The sequence below is a fragment of the Hoplias malabaricus genome, chromosome 2 (genome assembly GCF_029633855.1).
Source record: "Hoplias malabaricus isolate fHopMal1 chromosome 2, fHopMal1.hap1, whole genome shotgun sequence".
Lineage (NCBI taxonomy): Eukaryota > Metazoa > Chordata > Actinopteri > Characiformes > Erythrinidae > Hoplias > Hoplias malabaricus.
Genome location: NC_089801.1, coordinates 36,530,640 through 36,548,995, shown reverse-complemented (window position 1 = coordinate 36,548,995; position 18,356 = coordinate 36,530,640). Strand labels below are relative to the sequence as shown.

The following is an 18,356-nucleotide window of genomic DNA, read 5'->3' as shown; positions in this document are numbered from 1 at the left end:
GTCCTTCACAGGGCAACACAGACACACACACACCTACGGACACTTTTGAGTCACCAATCCATCTACCAACGTGTGTGTTTGGACTGTGGGAGAACACACCAACTCCTCACAGACAGTCACCCGGAGCAGGAATGGAACCCAACCTCCAGGTCCCTGGAGCTGTGTGACCTCGACACCTACCTGCTGCACCACCGTGCCTCCCACTATTTTATATTATATTATATTATATTATATTATTACGTTTTTGTGGAGAGAGCGGATTTGAGCTGCTTTAAAGTGGAGCAGGTTTCTCCTGAAGCAGTCCTATAACTCTGAAGGAGAGCGAAAGGAAGGGCAGCAGAGGCCGAGCAGTTTCCCGTTTTCTGGGATTCAAATTCCTGTGGTGGACAAAAACAATAATGCCGCCACATTTACATTCAGAGTTTCCGATGAGCATTTGTTGGATGTGTTGTGTTGTGAGAAGTGCTGTAGGACTCGGTTTCAATCCGCACCGTTGACTAACGGAGAAACAAGTTACTACTCTTTTCTGTAACGGGAGTCCGGTTTAATCAACCGCCTTTTCAGAAACACAGTTACACTCGCCGCACGTCATATTTTTGTGCGCAGACACTGAGCGGTAAAACTCAGTGCGCGTGAAGAAGAAAGAAAGCCCTTAAGCGGTTTATAAAATGATAATTTCTAATAGTTACTTAATAAATACAGATATCAGTTCAGTGTCTAACATGCTGTGTACCTATGAAATATATATTACTGTATAGAGTTTGAGTAAATGGCGTCCAATCACAAACAATTGTAATTGTATGCTCCATAAAATTATATTTTAAAATAAGTACAGTAATTTCATTCAATATCTCATGTACATAGAGTGGTAAAAACTGAACTGATATCATATGGTTGTATGGGCTACTTATTAAATATAACGATTTAAAGCAGTAAATTTGACTCATCTTTAAGAGCAATAGATACCATTTACTCAAAAACAATATAGTAATATCACAGTTTGTTACTTTACCTTTAAAGTGAAGGGCTTGCTTTCAGGTCTTCACCGCATTGAGTATTACCGTCTCTCTTTCTCTCTAGGAGGAGATAGAGATAAAACGGAGACTGCAAGCAACAGTGAGACAAAAATCCACATATTGATCAGTTTTTGATATAATTATTGCTTCTCACAACAGGTTTAACTGTGAACATTGTGATGAATATTACTCTGGCTCTGCTGCTACTCTCTCCTGTAACCTGTCTCCTGAAGTCAGTGCTGTTGACCTGGAGATCAGGTGGTTTAAGGAGACGGAGTGTGTTTGTCTCTATAAGAACAGACAGGTGACAGAGGGGCGGGGCTACGATCCACCTACCAATGTGTGTTTTTGGACTGTGGGAGGAAACCCACAAGGACACAGGGAGAACACACCTCACAGACAGTGACTCGGAGCGGAACTCAAACCCACAACCTCCAGGTTCCTGGAGCTGTGTGACTGCGACACCACCTGCTGCCCTGTGAATAGTCAGGAAAGCACAATGTTTAAGAAAAAAAAAAAAAGATCTCTCGCCCTGGGTCTAAAACAGCCTTTCATATCCCTTTATAATGGACTGTGATGGGAGTGGCACATAAACAGCCAGTCACCGGTAGCATTCTGCTGTCTCTTAAACTGCAAGGAGTGAAAAGTGCAAATGTGGCAGTTTTCATCAGAATATATCATAGTCATGACAAAAACAGGAATAACTCTGTCTTCATGGATTCTAGTAATTGTCAAACTGCATATTATGCACTGATAGATATTTTTAATATTTTGAATAATGATAATATAAAGAATTACCCTTAATAATGTTTCATAAAACACAATTTTTATAAGATCATTTCAGATATATTTTAGATGTTCAAATACCATGTCTGAACACAGTAATGGAACCTCGTGATAAACACATGACATTTACTACACTTTTTCAATGTAAATTTGTAAATCGGTCTGATTTGACTGGAACACAACAGGAGGGTTAAACAAATCTTGAAATGAGAGTTTTTAACTTCCATCTCCCACCTTCCTTCCCACAATGCACTGCTGCATAATCCCACTGCACTGCAGGAACTTAGAGACAGTGAAGTTTACTGATGAGAAAAGACACCACAGATAAAAGCAGTGTGGACTCTGATGGGAGTGATGTCACTGTTCTTGAAAATCGTCTTGGTTACTCTCCACTAATTTAATGTAATGAGTAACTTATGAAACCATCCATTAAATCTTCACATTCATATTGTTTACTTCCACCGGTGGCGTTGACTCATGGAGAGAACAGAGGTGAGTTTAAATGAGTGTGGAGCTGCTTTGAAACTGATGGGATGTGAATGTACTGAGCTGTGCTTTGTGTTCAGAACAGACACACACACACACACACACACACACACACACACACACAGATCTAAACACTGATTCTAAGAGAGAGAGGTTCTGAATATTTTTGGACTGGTGACATTTAATAGAATACCGTCCTAACGTGTTTAACAGCAGAGACGTGTTTATATTTAATATTGTTCAATGAAGGAAACACTGTTTGATAATGAAATGGTCATTTACTGGAATTCTGTGAGGCTGCTTTGTGATAAAATCAGTTGTAAAAAGCACTATACAAATAAATTTGATTTGATTTGAATAGAAGCGATTGATCTGCTAAAGAATGTGTTTATTACAAAGTGAAGTGAAGAAATCAAACAGGATTCAGACGATCAGAAAGTCAGACTTACTGAGGAACCCATCAGGAGAAGTTCTCTAAAGCTCCAGAGCAGAACGTCTCAAACTACACACAAGATTTCACACTCTGAGCTCTTTAGTCTGGAGCTGAGGTTTTAGTGAGGTTTTACTTTTATCTCTCAAACTAGATTATTATAAGATACTATAATTATTAAATGCTTAAGTGTTTAACTGATGCACAGCTACAGGTTTAAGAGCTTCTACATGATGTCGTCATGTGAAACAGAACACACAGGTGAAACTGTTTGTGTTATAATGTAAATAACATTTTTTAAATGTTCTGAAGTTGTAAGTGTCCTGAAGGTCTGTTGAAATGAAGGATTGCTGCAGAGCTGTGACAATGATGAAGCTTTTTAGATTCAACACAGAATAATTCAGACAATAAGTCAGACAATTTCGCTGCAGGTTTAATGAAACAGACACAACCCTTTGCAGTATTGATGGGAATTTCGGCTCTCTTTGGGGAGCCGGCTCTTTTGGCTCCTAAATGGCTCTTTGTTTTACCACTTATTTCCACTGGTACAGAACAAAATTACCTACATTTTACATGACTATATGGAGAAAATATTATTGTTCAATATTAAAAATAATAAATATAGTTGCAATGGCCAATTGTTTTTATGTCTGTCTTGTAATAACTCACTGATTGCACTCACACATTCAATTGTATAAATAACTGGATTTTTATTTAAACACCTTAATAAAAAATCACTGGTAAACTCTGAATTATAGCCAATGGAACCCAAAAGGTAGGTATTACAAAAGAGCTTATTAAATTAAATAATTATCCATTTCTGGGTAATAAAATAAACAAATACTCTGCAAAGTGCAAAACAGCAGCATTCAACGGTAGTGATTAAAACAACCACAACTGTCTACAAACATTTAACTGATTTAACATTTTCTTCAACTATTTCTTGGAAGGCAGATTGGCATTCGGGAAAACCAAGTGTCTCAGCTTTGCTTGTTGTTCTCTGGTTCGTGACCGACACATCACTACTTTGCAGTGTAATTGAGGAATGCAGTGCATTGTTGAAGTCATAATGTCGTATAGACTCAGTCCTCTGGCACATCAGGACCAGATTGTGGATGAAAGCGTATAATAAATAGTTCTGTTCACTTCACTTGACAGCTTCTTTCACAACTCACTCTATGGCACACAGACTGGGAGTCTGTCTGTCTAAATATTCACTCATTCATTCATTCATTGTCTGAAACCACTTATCCAGTTCAGGGTCGCGGTTGGTCCGGATCCTACCTGGAATCACTGCGCACATAGTGAGAACACATGTCTAAATATTATAATGGATAATAATCCAAACAGTGTTTCTCTAAATATTCTGACTTTGATCTTGGAATTATTCAGACTTTTTTCTTATAATTTTTTACATTAATCTCAGACTTTTTTCCCTCTGAATTTTTCTGACTTTAATGTGAGAGATGTTCCAACTTTATTCTCAGAATTTGAGGTTGCAGAATTGCTCTCTGTCTTCATGAATTAGTTAATTCTATCTTCTTCTTTCAGTTTTTTTTTTATGCCAGTATATGTTCCTTACTACATTGTTCAGATCAATATTATCAGCCTGTCCTCTTTATGTCTGAAACAACAAGTTCTGGTATTGGTATTGGGATGCATTACTATACTTCATTAATTATTATACACAGATATAAAAATAAGCACACGGGTGATATGTGATAATACCATTTACTTTATCATGCTGTGTCTCTTTAATGTTTTTTAAAAGTGTTTTGCAAAATTCTGTGACAGAGAGCATTATGATCAGTGATGAAGTGGTACATGGTTTTCTAATGAACACTGATTTACCCGTCAGCTGCTTTACTCCATGAAACTAAAGGGCACAGGTCTAACTACTGCACTGCTCTTCATTTTTATGGGAGCATTTAGTAAAATTGTTAGTTATTGTGGAGACTCTTCCACCAATGTGGTAACCCAGAGTGTATCTTGAACAGTAGGTGAAAGTGAAAGAGTGCAGTGTGCTTCGCTCTGGACGCTGAAGTGGAGAGAGAGGTGTGTGTAAGGTTCGTGGATGAAGGATTAACTCCGGCTTGTTTTTGTGGATCACTGTGTTTGAGACAAAGAGCGGATCTGAGCTGCTTTCTGCTTTAAAATGGAGCAGGTTTCTCCTGAAGCAGTGATATGACTCTGAAGAAGGACGAAGGAAAGAGCAGCAGAGGTGAAACTAACAGGTTCTGGAAGGTGGTCAGTAAACATTTCCTAAAATAGTGTTTAGTTTAATTTGAGAAGAGGAAAAGTGTTACATTTATGTGTAGATCTGGGTCCATTTCCTCCGAATAAGAGAAAACAATCATTAAACTAAGCATTTAAACTGACTCTTTCTGTCTCTGTCTTCCTGAATCTTTCAGTCTCTATCTCTTCCCCTTTCTCAGTCCTTCCCCTTTCCATTCATTTCTCCCTTTACAGAGAGAGGAACGTTTTTTTCTTGTTTGTTTATGTTGGTTCCAGCTAAAACTGCTATTTATTATAATAGAAAGAGAAAATGGGACTCTGGTCAGGACTATGATGTAGTTTGGGTTATTAAAATGTTGGTGTAGGCATGGATAAAGACGGATTATATGTTTATAATGCAGTGAAGTATCGGGAGGAGTTTGAGTGTGGGATTATGGGGGTTTTGCAACATTTCTGCTGATGTCTTAACATTTATTTTGAAGCTTGAAATGGCAGCATAATTTTACCAGTATTTTAAGTGCTTTTGTGTAGCTCTCCTTCTCTCATTCTCTCTCTTTCTCTCTCTGTCTGTAGGAGGTCTTGAGTCTGAAGCTGGAAGAGGAGATATAGAGATAAAAATGGCGAATGCAAGCAACAGTGAGCCAAATCCAGATATTGATAAGTGTTTAATATTGATTAGTTATTGATTATCTGTAACAGGTTTAACTGTGAACATCGTGGTGTGTGTTTTCCTTCACAGAGTTTAAACTCATTGGACCCCGTGATGAGGTTCAGACTAGCTCTGCCGCCACTCTCTCCTGTCACCTGTCTCCTGAAGTCAGTGCTGTTGACCTGGAGATCAGGTGGTTTAAGGAGACGGAGTGTGTTTGTCTCTATAAGAACAGACAGGTGACAGAGGGGCGGGGCTACAAGGGCAGAGTGAGTCTGTTCACTCAGGAGCTGCAGAGAGGCAACGTCTCCTTACAGATCAGAAACTGCACACGATCAGATTTAGGACATTACCTGTGTCAGGTCACTGATGGAACAATAACAGAGGAGTGTACAGTAGAAGTGGGTGGTAAGTCAGTATTAACACAAATTAACATGTACAGTGTTCATGGGCAGCACGGTGGCGCAGCAGGTAGTGTCGCAGTCACACAACCCCAGGGACCTGGAGGTTGTGGGTTTGATTCCTGTTCCTGGTGACTGTCTGTGAGGAGTTTGGTGTGTTCTCCCTGTGTCTGTGTGGGTTTTCTCCAGGTGCTTAGGTTTCCTCCCACAGTTCAAAAACGCATGTTGGTAGGTGAATTGGCGACTCAGAAGTGAGTGTGTGTGTGTGTTATCCTGTACTGGCGCCCCCTCCAGGGTGTATTCCCACCTTATAAATTATATATGACTGTAGGTTTTTGTAACCCCTAGATTTCCAACTGAACAAATGATCAAGAGCTAATTTTAAAACTTGCTGTTGACACACGTTCACCACCAATAATTTGACAGATTCCATTACACTCTTAGTCAGTCAGAGATGAAGGGATCCATATTTACAACAAACCCACAAACAAGTAACAGCCACAGGTTCATCACAGGAATGAAATTTAATGTTCATTTTCCTAAATCTCTCCAAAGACGGATCTGTTTTCTGAGCCTCAGTAAGAAAATCTCAAGAAGCTCAACATCCAAATCAGCCACAGAATTACACAGCCCCAAAATAACTATCTGACAGAGAGGCAAAATTTCAACTGCCATAAATATAATCACATTAATTCAGCTCAATAACTTTTTTTTAATGGAGCTCACATCAGTGTAAATCCTGGAAAAACACTAGGGAAACTCTGCCACAAATTCTTCTCCACAAATTCTATTGGGCTCATTAATCACTTCAGGAACAGGAGTCAGTGTTTGTAGGAACAAGAAGTGTTTATAAATGATGTTAGTGTTTACTCACTGGGTTTTATCTCACACTCTGCTCTGTTATTTTCTTTTATACAGATCCTTCATACTTGGTGAGTAAATCACTCCTCCCTCCTCACACTGATCACAATGTCTGCTGTGTTTATAAACGTATCACATCTATTACAGTTTAATCCAGAAATCAGACACTGACCTCAGTTCTTTCAGGGAATATTCACCTGATAAAGTCTCCCATCACAGAATGAAGGCTGTTCACATTCTTTCCCACAATGCACCTGCACCTCCTCAGCATCTAACATTGCTCTGAGCAGCCAGTGTTAGCTTTAGCATTAGCTCATCTCAGATATAGCTTCCATCTTAAAAACATTGTCTTTAGACGTGAAAACCTCCCTCTTTAATTTAACGAAACCATTTCAGATTTGATTAATGTAAACACACTCTCAATGATCCATTTTCCTTCACTTTAAATTCACCAACGTCCACATTTTCTCAGTTCTCAAACACGTCTGCACTGAACCTCCTGTAAATCCAGTTTATTATTTTAGTGAAAATGGTTCAGATCGACCTCTCTGTGTTCTTCTAAACGTTCCTTTGTTCTCCTGAACATTTTGGTCTGAGAGCACAGATGTTACTGATGACCCCAGGTCTGAACTGAAAGTCTAACGGACGGAGCTGCAGTAAATAAGAGAGACAGGACTTTCTCACAGTTTCATGAATTATCAATTATTTTAATGTGAGCTGTGAATGTTTCTTCATAACCTTTCTTTTTTTAACTCTGTTTTAGGGATGTACGGCGGTAAGTGAATGTTGTGTATTTCTACTGAAAGTACTGGATTTAGTTTGTGTAGTTTATAAAGTCAGAGGAGAGTTTTAATCCAAGTCAAGCTCTCACATTAAATCCAGTTTCATCAGCTGCTCATGTTTTAAATAAAGCTTGAAATGAGAGTTTTTAACTTCCATCTCCCACCTTCCTTCCCAAAATGCACTGCTGCATAATCCCACTGCACTGCAGGAACTTAGAGACACATATGTTAATGCCATGTAGACACATTAATATTCTACATACACATAAACAATAAATTACTAGAGAGAGAGAGAACATAGACAACACATAACAATCATTTAATTCTGCAGTTTTGTATTTTTGTTTTTATTCATTAATTTATTCATTTTGAAAAGTTGGATAGTTACTTTCCACTGATTTAAATATAATAATTAACATGTGAATCCATTCATAAAATCTTCACATTATTTTATATTCTTCCACAGCTGGGCAGAGGTGAGTGTAAAAAAAATTTGTATCAATTTGCTTTCTCAAATCTTAATTTTTTCATGAAAGGTGACTGACATGTGGTCACTGTCCTCTGTAAAACTACATAAATATATAGATGACTGCAAAAAAGGCAGAGCATGCATCGAGATACAGGCAAAACAAAGCACAGATAAAAATAAACAGTTTATAAAGGCTAACACACAGGTGAAATTAATTAGTAATCTTGCAAACCGGAGCATCATACACTTCTCTGACTGTACGACTGTCAGTTTGAACACGTGACCCTCAGGGAATTCTGGAAGTTGGAGTTCTCCCAGATGAGTGTGATTCTTCAGTTGTGTGGGCACCGCTGTTTATGCAGAGACTGTTTGTTGTAGACGTACTCACACATTCTCTCACACACTGTCGCCTTTGGACACTTTAGAATAGCTAATCGACCTGCCAACATTATTTACAGCTTAAGACAGAAACTGATGATGTCAGATACTGTCCTTTGGAGTTCTACACAACATCTCCACATGATACAGAGCACTTAAAACTCTTTGTTCTTTGTGTACATTCTGTGTTTTAAACATCCTTATTTTTTCTTTTATCTGATTCACTAGCTGATACAGTTGTCATTTCTCAGGTGAGTACATTATATTATAATACACTGAGTTGATATTATCTGTGGAAATAAATATTAGAGCGTATAAAGTAAAGCAGGGTGTGTTGTTCAGAGTCTTTAAATGAATGTGCTTTGTTTGTTGGATGTTAATTTCTCTTTAATGGTGTTTGATGTGGGTGTCATTAGTGTAAACGCTGATCAGAGTTCTCTAATTGATCCTGATCCTCAGCCGCTGCAGTAGTTCCACAGCTTGTCTGTTCCACCTCTTTCCTGTTGGTTTAAATGCTGTAGTTTTTCAAACACAGTCTCAGTTTAAATCAGTGAAAGTCCTCAGAGTCTGAACTGTTAGTGATCTCAGCTCTCAGTGATTCAGACCCACACATCAACAGTGATTTAAACAGAGTCTCAGTTATTGTTCATATCACATCAATATTAATTTCATACATTTTTACATTCATTTCACACTTCCGTTCACTTCTACAGATAGAGCAAGAATGGACAGAAGAGGACAGAAAGAAAATGGAGGAATCTGTTTTGAGGAGGGGTGAGTTATAAAAGAGACACTAGATCTGGTTTTCTGTTTTATTTAATATTAACACAGGTGTTCGGTGCATTAATAAAGTTTTATAAACTATATTTCTATGTACAGGTGCATATCAATAAATTAGAATATCATCAAAAAGGTAATTTATTTCAGTAATTCAATTCAAAAAGTGAAACTCTTATTTTATAGATTCATTACAAACAGAGTGATCTATTTCAAGTGCTTATTTCTTTTAATGTTGATGGTTATGTCGTACAGCCAATGAAAACCCAAAAGTCATTATCTCAGAAAATTAGAAAAATCAACACAAAACCTAAGCCTTTAAAATGGTCCCTTAGCCTGGTTCAGTAGGCTACACAATCATGAGGAAGACTGCTGACTCGACAGATGTCCAGAAGGCAGTCACTGACACCCTCCTGCTGTATCCAAGCATATTAATGGAAAGTTGAGTGGAAGGAAAAAGGGTGGTAGAAAAAGATCCCCAAGCAACAAGGATAACCACAGCACTGAAAAGATTGTCAAGAAAAGGACATAAAAAAATTTGGGGGAGATTCACAAGGAGTTGGGACTGCTGCTGGAGTCAGTGCTTCAAGAGCCACCACATACAGACGTATTCCGGACATGGGCCACAACCATGGGCGACATTTGAAACTTATATCAGGGGGGGCAAGACATCTCAGCCAACATCATTAAAATAATGTAGTTTATATATAATATGACTGACATTTGTATGAAAGTAAAAATCCTCCATTTATCGAATGATATTTAGTATATAGGTAAATACTATATGTAATATAAATGTTGTCCTGCTTTAGTGAAGTGCAAGAGATCGCCCACCGGGCACAGCATCTAATTCACTGACTGTTTTCTGCAAGTTCACTTGAATGGCCCGCTCAATATTCAGCACTGCAATGTCAGACAGTCTCTCCTGAGCAATAGTGTTTCTCGAGTAGGTTTTTAATTGATGTAAGCAAAATAAGTTCCGTTCACATGATGCGCAAGGTTACACACATTTACTAGGCTAATGCCTAGATCTGATGAATTAAAAAGTGCTAATCATTGATTGAAGCTTTCTTCTGATGGAATGGCACTGATAAGGGACAGGTCTGCATTTGTCTGCTCTTTGGGAAAACCATAGCATTGACAAACAAAGGCCAGGTCCTCCTCAATGTGTGATCTAGAGCTGAGAATGGTGTTCATTGCAGACTTTTCACACCATTTTCCTGAAACCAATCGTGGGTTTCTTGAACGGTTTTGTCCAGTACACCAAAACAGAATTCCTTGTAGTAACCCAAAGCTTAGTCAGCATCTACCAAGCTGTAGTCACGTGATTCTGCCCCTATCTGGCACATGAATGCATCCTAAAACTAAGGACGACCAAGCGACTCGAGCAGCTAGTACCAAAGAGAAACACAGCGTCTGTAGTTTGGATGTGCTGTGTTTTGACTATAATTAAGATGACAGTGCTCAAAATACAAGAGAGAATAAAGCTCCCAGCAACATCAGAAAAATATCCCATATTTAATACTGGAGCATATTTACAGTAAATGCCTCGTCACTGAACTATGAGGTTCAAAAATTAAAAAATAAAATAATCGTTCATTAATCATTCATTAATTGTTCTTTAATCATGGTAAAATGTACAATTAATCATGATATTGATTTGCACTCATATCGCCCCGCACTACTTCTTGTTTTCATCAACTCTTTTCGCATATTCACAGTTGATCTGAGATGCAAAATTACCCGTTTTATGCAACTGTTCATATCGTTTCAGCTTTAATAATGCAGAAATGTGCCTGCCACTTTTCTGGGGTTCTTTGAATCTTTCATTAGCTTTGTTCCAGTTTCCAAATCCAGTGGTTTCAAAAGTGTCTGTCTTGCCCTCCTGGCTTCCAAATGCACGACAGGCAAAACAAAAAGCCAGATCAGCTGTAGGGCTGTATTTGAACCAGCTATAAATTTCATACCATTCTTTCTTAAACTTTCGACCATCCTTTACTGGAAATGATATTATTGCTAGATATGGCCCACTCTCAATAAAGTTCAGATAGGTTTATATGCCACAAATTGGATTGAAAGTGCTGATTAGCTGGGGTTGAGACTGGAGCAGAAGGGTGTGTAAGACTGGTAATTGGCATCTCGGTGGAACTTGCGTGTTCAGACTGGTGTTTTTCATTGCTAACGTCATTTTTCGTATATTGGATAATTTAGCCATTTCTATTCAGCAACCAATGCGCCTTTTAATATATGACTAATTTCTAATGGCTGCCCACTAGTGTCATAGAGACATGCTGCACTGTATTTTCGGTAATGTTTTATGGCTGTAACAAAAAGTTACACATTCCAAAAGTTAAGTGACTTAAAGAATAATTTGTGGTGCAAATGTCCCCCCAAATGGCTACAACTGTTGCATTCCTTGTGTCAAGCCACTGATGACCCAGAGACAACGCCAGAAGTGTCTTACCTGGGCCAGGAGAAAAAGGACAGGACTGTGGCTCAGTTCAAAGTCTGTATTCAAATGAAAGTAAATGTTGCATTTCATTTGGAAATCAAGTTCACAGAGTCTGGAGGAAGAGTGGAGAGGCACACAATCCAAGCTGCCTGAGTCTGATGTGAAGTTTCCACAATCAGTGAAGGTTTGGGGAACCATGTCACCTGCTGGTGTTGTGCCACTATGTTATATCAAGTCCAAAGTCAGCACAGCCATCTACCAGAACATTTTAGAGCCCATGCTTACCTCTGCTGACAAGCTTTATGGAGAGGTCCACGCTGCCAAAAAAACAGTACCTGGTTTAATAACCACGGTATCACTGTGCTTGATTGGCCAGCAAACTCGCCTGACCTAAACACCATAGAAGATCTATGGGGTATTGTCAAGAGGAAGATGAGAGACACCAGGCCCAACAGTGCTGAAGACTGCTATCAAAGCAACCTGGCCACCTGCCACAGGCTGATCGCCTCCATGCTACGCCGTATTGATGCAGTAATTCTCATAAAAGGAGCCCCAACCAATTATTGATCATGTACTGTACATACTTTTCAGTAGGCCAAAATGTCTGTATTAAAAATCATTTTTTAAATTGCTCTTATATAATGTGAATCTGCCCCATCCCCAAGACTGGAATTTACATTAATGAATGTATGCTTGTATTATTTCTTATCTTGTGTCTCTGGTCCTGGTCCTGTTCCTGGAGGAATGGTGGAAAATTTCTGGTCTCTCTTTGTACTAGCCGAAGGGCCCACACTGAAGTATAGAGAAGGAGGGGAGGAGCTGGATCTGGGAACCTGTAAAAGAGAAAAAGTAAACAAGTTAAAAACTATTTACATATGTAAATACTCACCTGTGAAGCAGGAATAAGATGGGCATTTAAAATTTGTCAACGGTTGTATTGTTGTGCATGAATGTCCTCCTGCAGTTACATTTGTTACCCCTTAGCCAGAGTTGGGTTAGCCCAATTAGAAGAGGGGCGGGGCTAAGTTACTAAAAGGCGGGTGGTAGACCCACAGTGGGGGTAGTCAGGGTGTCTGAAACTTCAGTCTCCGACAAAGTAATTGGCTGCCATAGTCAGTGAAGGTGGAAGGGGGCTGTGGTACGGACAAATGATGTCTGTTTAGTCCTGTATAATACATGTTTCACTTTTTGAAATGAATTACTGAAATAAATTAACTTTTTGATGATATTCTAATTTACTGATATGCACCTGTATTTGCATAATTAACTGGTCCTGGTCCTGGTGGGCTACTGCCTGCACATTGTATAGATTCCTCTACTCCCAACAAACCTGATGCAACTCATGAGCTCATTAATAAACCTTTCCCAAGATGAAATGAGTTTGTTTGAGAGATGAAAAAACCCATGACCAGGACTGAGAACCACTGGCTTAAATTGAAGATACTAAACAAAACAAAAAATATACAATGTGGCGAAACTCATGCACAAGCCATTTTATCATAATGATTTTTTGTTTGTTTGTTTATTGCACTGTATAATTTGATACCTATTTAAAGTATGAAGTTACATTTATTTAAGGAACAACAAAATAATTTGCTGTAAATTCTATACATACCTTAATCCTGATAATTTATTTACATTTCTGTGTAGATAGGTGAAATTTACATGTGTTTTTAATGTGTTTTTCACAGAAGCCAAACTTTTTAAAGACATAGAGAGTGTTTTAAAGCAGAGAAATGAAGAACGACTGGAAAAAGACAGACAATTGCAAATGACAGACAAACTTCTTAAAGAAACTAAAGAACAATTAGAACAAATGACCAAAGAGACTCAGCTACAGCTTCAGGAGAAAGACACAGAGCTGGAGAATGTGAGGAAACTGCTGAGAGAGAAAGAGTCTCTACTGGAGGACACAGTGAAAGAGGTGGACAGCTGTAAAAATCAACTGGAGACACAGAGAAAGGAGCTGCAGGAAAAGAGCAGCACACTCCAGAAGATGAAGATCCAACTGGAAGAACAGAAAACTGAAGTGAGTGAAAAAGACAAACAGCTTGTAGAGAAGGAGAGGATTGTAAGTGAGATACACACACAGCTAATGGAGAGAGAGGAGCAGGTTAAAGAGAAAGAGAGACTTCTAGAGGAGAGAAACAAGCAGCTGCAGGAAAGAACACATCCTCCATCATCAGTTCCAGTCAGGAGGAGACACAGCAAGGAGGGGATTCCTCCAGGCTGTAAGTAACTGAACTGGTCACTTAAAACACTTAATGCAATAAGTACATTTTTCATATTTATTTCACTATGAACGTTTTATCACACACTGACAAAGTTTACCAGATCAGAAAAGATGTGTGTAGTTCAGGAAATTAGGGAGCATTTAATATTACCATACAAATACAATATTGATTCTTACACTATATGTACAGTTATTTCTGTTATTGTTACACCCAGTTTCTTTTGCATATATTGCTGTAATAAAAGTTTTGACCTTATAAAATTTCAGCCACACATTTTTAGGTCTTTTTTTTCAGTACCAACATGAACTATCCACAAACTGTCTTTAAGAACATGTGTTCATTCTGGTTCTGTGGTTTCTCAGTCAGGGTAGAGACTCCAGGCCCAGCTCCACTCAGGAGGAGAAAGAGTACATTATACAGTTTCATGAAGTTTCTTATATACTTCTCCATGCAGAATACTGCATTCACTAACACTCAGTAATAAATGAACCCCTTCATTCTTGTTGATCTGCAGTGAGTGGAGCATCTCCTCCAGAGTCTGGTGGTGTATCAGAGCTGAGGCTGGTTCTGCTGGGGAGGACTGGAAGTGGGAAGAGTGCAGCAGGAAACAGGCTCCTGGGTCGAGAGGAGAGGAGCAGGGCTGGAGCGTCTACAGTGAGGCAGCAGAGTGAGAGCAGACAGGGCCAGGTGGCTGGGAGGCAGGTGACTGTGGTGGACACTCCTGACTATTTCAGTCCTGGACTCTCTCTGGACGAGCTGAGACAGGACGTGGGACTCTGTGTCCATCTGTCCGCCCCAGGACCCCATGCCTTCCTCCTAGTCATACCAGTGAAGCAGACCTCAGGAGAGGAGAGAGACATGCTGCAGAAAATGGAGGAGATGTTTGGAGAGAGATGCTGGAGGAACACCATGATCCTCTTCACCGTCACTGATGAAGACCAAGAGAAGAAGCTTGAAGAGTTTGTCCAGTCAGGAAACCAGGAGGTCCAGAGCCTTGTGGAGAAATGTGGGAACAGGTTTCACTGTCTCAACATTAAAGAGAGTGGAGAGGGGTCTCAGGTCTCAGAGCTGCTGGAGAAGATCGAGAAGATGGTGGAAGGAAACAGAGAGAAGTTCTACAGCAGTGAGATCTACCTGGAGACAGAAGCTCAGATCAGAGCAATGGAGACAAAGATCATGAAACAAATGGAGGAAAAGAGGGTGAAAGAAGAGAGAGAAATTAAGGAAAAGCATGAAAAGGAGCTGCAGAACTCTCTGAGAAAGATAGAGGGAGCAGTACAAGAGCATGAAGGAGAGATAAAACAACTTAACGACCGAACAACTGACCTAGAGAGAAGAATGAAAGAAGAGAGGGATGAAGAGAAAAGGAGAGGACTGGAACGAGAGCTGGAGAGAGAGTTAGACCGAAGGACAGAAATGGAAGAAAAGGTGAAGAGACTGAAAGAGAAGAGAGAGAGGGACAGGTGTGAGATAGAGGAGAGACACAGACAGGAGATGGAGGAGATGATGGAGACGTATGAAGGAGAAGCCAGAGCTGAAGCAGAGAGAAACTTAATGAAGATCCTGCTGCCTGAACTCCAGAGGGACATTTTGGCTTCAAAGACAAAGATGCAGGAGGAGTTCAGCAGACAGATGGAGGAGAAGAACATGGAGCTGGAGAAACTGAGAGAGCATTACTCAGAGCTCAGGAAGACTCACTCACTTCTGGAGGAGGTCTATGAGAGAACTGTGAGAAGGAGCTCAGAGTCAGAGGGAGCTGCTCCAGCTGCAGAAGGGGAGTCTAAAGGAATCTCTCAGAGGTTTAAAGACCTGTTTCACTGATGAACAGAGTATGAAGTCTCCCTCGTGCAGAAAAGAGCTATTCTGTCCATTGTGATGATTATGGAGAGAGTGGAAAAGGAGGAAGAGTATGAACCCAGTACAGAGGAGCTCTGAAGGAGCAGTTGGTAAAATCACAGATGTGTGTAAAATGTGGTAGTCACTACTTAACAAGTGACTTCAGCAGCTTTAAGTGCAGCATTTTGGACACAGTACGTAAAATGTATAAAATAGGACACTGGAGTAGCTACACATGAGTTTATCATGACTATTGCCAAAACCAGCAAGAGGGATATAAAGTCTCCCAGCACTGGGCTGTGGAGAAATAGGTGTGCGTTCACTGAAGTGATGGAGCTCCATTCAAGTCAAGTGGTCTTCCAATGAAACAAGACATATTTCACTGAGTAAAATCACTTAAACAATCAAAAAACATCTAGAAAAGATTGGTTTTCTTTTAGTATTCAACAGTTTCTAATAAGGATAAATATTAGATGTATTTACTGGATGTGTACATTGTTACTGACTCTTCTTTCATGGCTGTAGTTTATTCATTACACACTGTCACCAGGTGAGTTCACAAACAACACACTACACACTCTCTGAAAAAGGCACTTCTCCAGAAGGAGAGGTGAATATTTAGAACATTTCATTATAGAACTGTGTAAAATTAAAGAACATAATATAAGTTCTGGAGTTGAAGTGGGGCGTATGAAATCAACAACACTTTAAAATCTACAAATGTTATAGAATAAGATTACGTTCCTTGACTAAAGATAGTGAATATGTATCCGTGAGGGTACCACCACAGAGACAGCACAAGGCACCACCAAAGTAACCGTTTTTCTGACAGTGTAGATGTGTTTAATGAACTGGTAAATCTCTTTATAATTTATTACAGAAAGAGAGGAGTGTTCTCTGTTCTAACATCACTGTGTGTTCACTGTGTAATAATTATATATTGGTTCAGATGAATATTGATTGTTGAGGGTCAGGGGCAGAGCAGACAGTTTTGTTATTAGAGCTCTGTAATAAAACCCTGTGTAGCCCGGTTAAAAAACTAACTGTTAATATTTTATATATTTTATTTTAAAGTGGTGTATATGTTCTGATACATGTTCCAGTGAATTTAATGTGTTTGTTTATCTGGTTATGTACCTTTCTATTAGTTTTAGTCTCTTTCTCTTTGGTGAGCCAATAACATTCAAGGGTCGGAGGTCTAGGAGCCTATCAGCTTGGAGGGGGGCGGGAGAGAGGAGGGAGGAGAAAGAAAGAAAGAAAGAAAGAAAAAGCGAGGGAGTCGAGAGAGAACACGAGGGAATGGCGGAGAATGTGGACGAATATGAGTGAACAACACGCAGTAATGTTATTATTCTCAAGCGGGCATGTGACTGACTGTACGTGAGTACATTCCGCTGTATGGTTGTCGGACTGGGGACCAGTGTAGGATGTTAACACACTGTTAATCAACTGTTCAAGTCGAGTGCTAGCAGACTAGCTCGGGCTGCTAATTTTCCCCCTCGTGTTCCACTCAGATATATCTATAGTAGGCTAATTCAGGCTGCTATTTTATGTGCTCTATAGTAGGCTAGTTCAGGCTGCTATCGTTAGCGGGAACACTGCTAACAGAGACTTTAAGCCCGGTTAGCTCAGTCGGACTTTATTTCTCTGCTGAATGCATGAACGTAGCCGTCCAGTTCCATTGGCTGATTGAACTTTCTAGTTAGTGACCTGCAGGGTTTCATCTCTACCGGCGGTATTGGATGGCGGATGCCCAAGACCCGGTGTATGTGAATGCATGACAACAGGCTCAACCCTACGACCGAGAGAGAGAGAGAAAATCAAAGTAAAGGCATACAGTGCAGAGGTAACTTTCTTTTATTTCTGGCTCTTCGGAGTGAAGGGGCCAATTTGTGTTTTACCCGGCCACTACGCACTCGAGCAACGGTATCAGGCCTGCAACAAAAAGGGGGTTAGAGAACTGTTGAGTGAGACAGTTAACTGCTGCTCTTAGGGAGATAGGTGTCTGAGAGTGTGAGTGTGGGCCCTGTTTTTTATTTTTCATTATTTTTGGATAAGTCCAATACATTCCAAACCGTTGATATATATATTAGTGTTGTGTGTATTTCTTTCTGTGTGCTTTGATTTGCATTTCCCGGTGTCTAGGTTGTGTATGTTGTTTTGCTGTGCAGTTCGTTTGAGGGTTATGGTCCATTCATTCAGATAACTTTAATATATCTATTGTTAACAACATATACCCAACCATATAATATAGAAGAACCAGGGCCCCAGCTATATTTAATTCATTAAATAGCCGTACCTTCTCGCAGTACCTGGTTGGGGCGCTACACCTGTAAAGGACAATCTTCTTAGATCAGGACACTTCTCTTTCTGAGAAAAGATTCTTCTCAACTGCATCAGTTGTCGTCTGATTTTTTTTCATTTTCTGAAATGTTTTCAGATTTTTTACGTTTTATATTTGAACAAATCAATAAACGAGATCAAATATTTGTAATGTGACTTGTGTCTGAATTTCAGTTGAAATGATGTTTATTATTAAGAAAATAATGATAGTAATAATAATG

At 39.5% G+C, this 18,356-nt stretch overlaps 2 protein-coding genes across 2 annotated transcripts in view; both read left to right on the top strand.

Moving 5' to 3' along the window:
• Window positions 1-18,356, top strand: part of LOC136682975 (butyrophilin-like protein 3) — a 173,820-nt gene that overhangs the window by 216 nt on the left and 155,248 nt on the right. The gene's annotated exons all lie outside the window — the stretch shown is intronic.
• On the top strand, window positions 4,903-18,184 carry LOC136676493 (golgin subfamily A member 6-like protein 22). The gene is made up of 8 exons (XM_066653570.1): window positions 4,903-4,939; window positions 5,527-5,589; window positions 5,693-6,010; window positions 7,628-7,639; window positions 8,722-8,744; window positions 9,207-9,254; window positions 13,557-13,953; window positions 14,471-18,184. Exons 1-8 carry the CDS (start codon window positions 4,903-4,905, stop codon window positions 15,775-15,777), a joined length of 2,205 nt encoding a protein of 734 aa, XP_066509667.1. The 3' UTR covers window positions 15,778-18,184.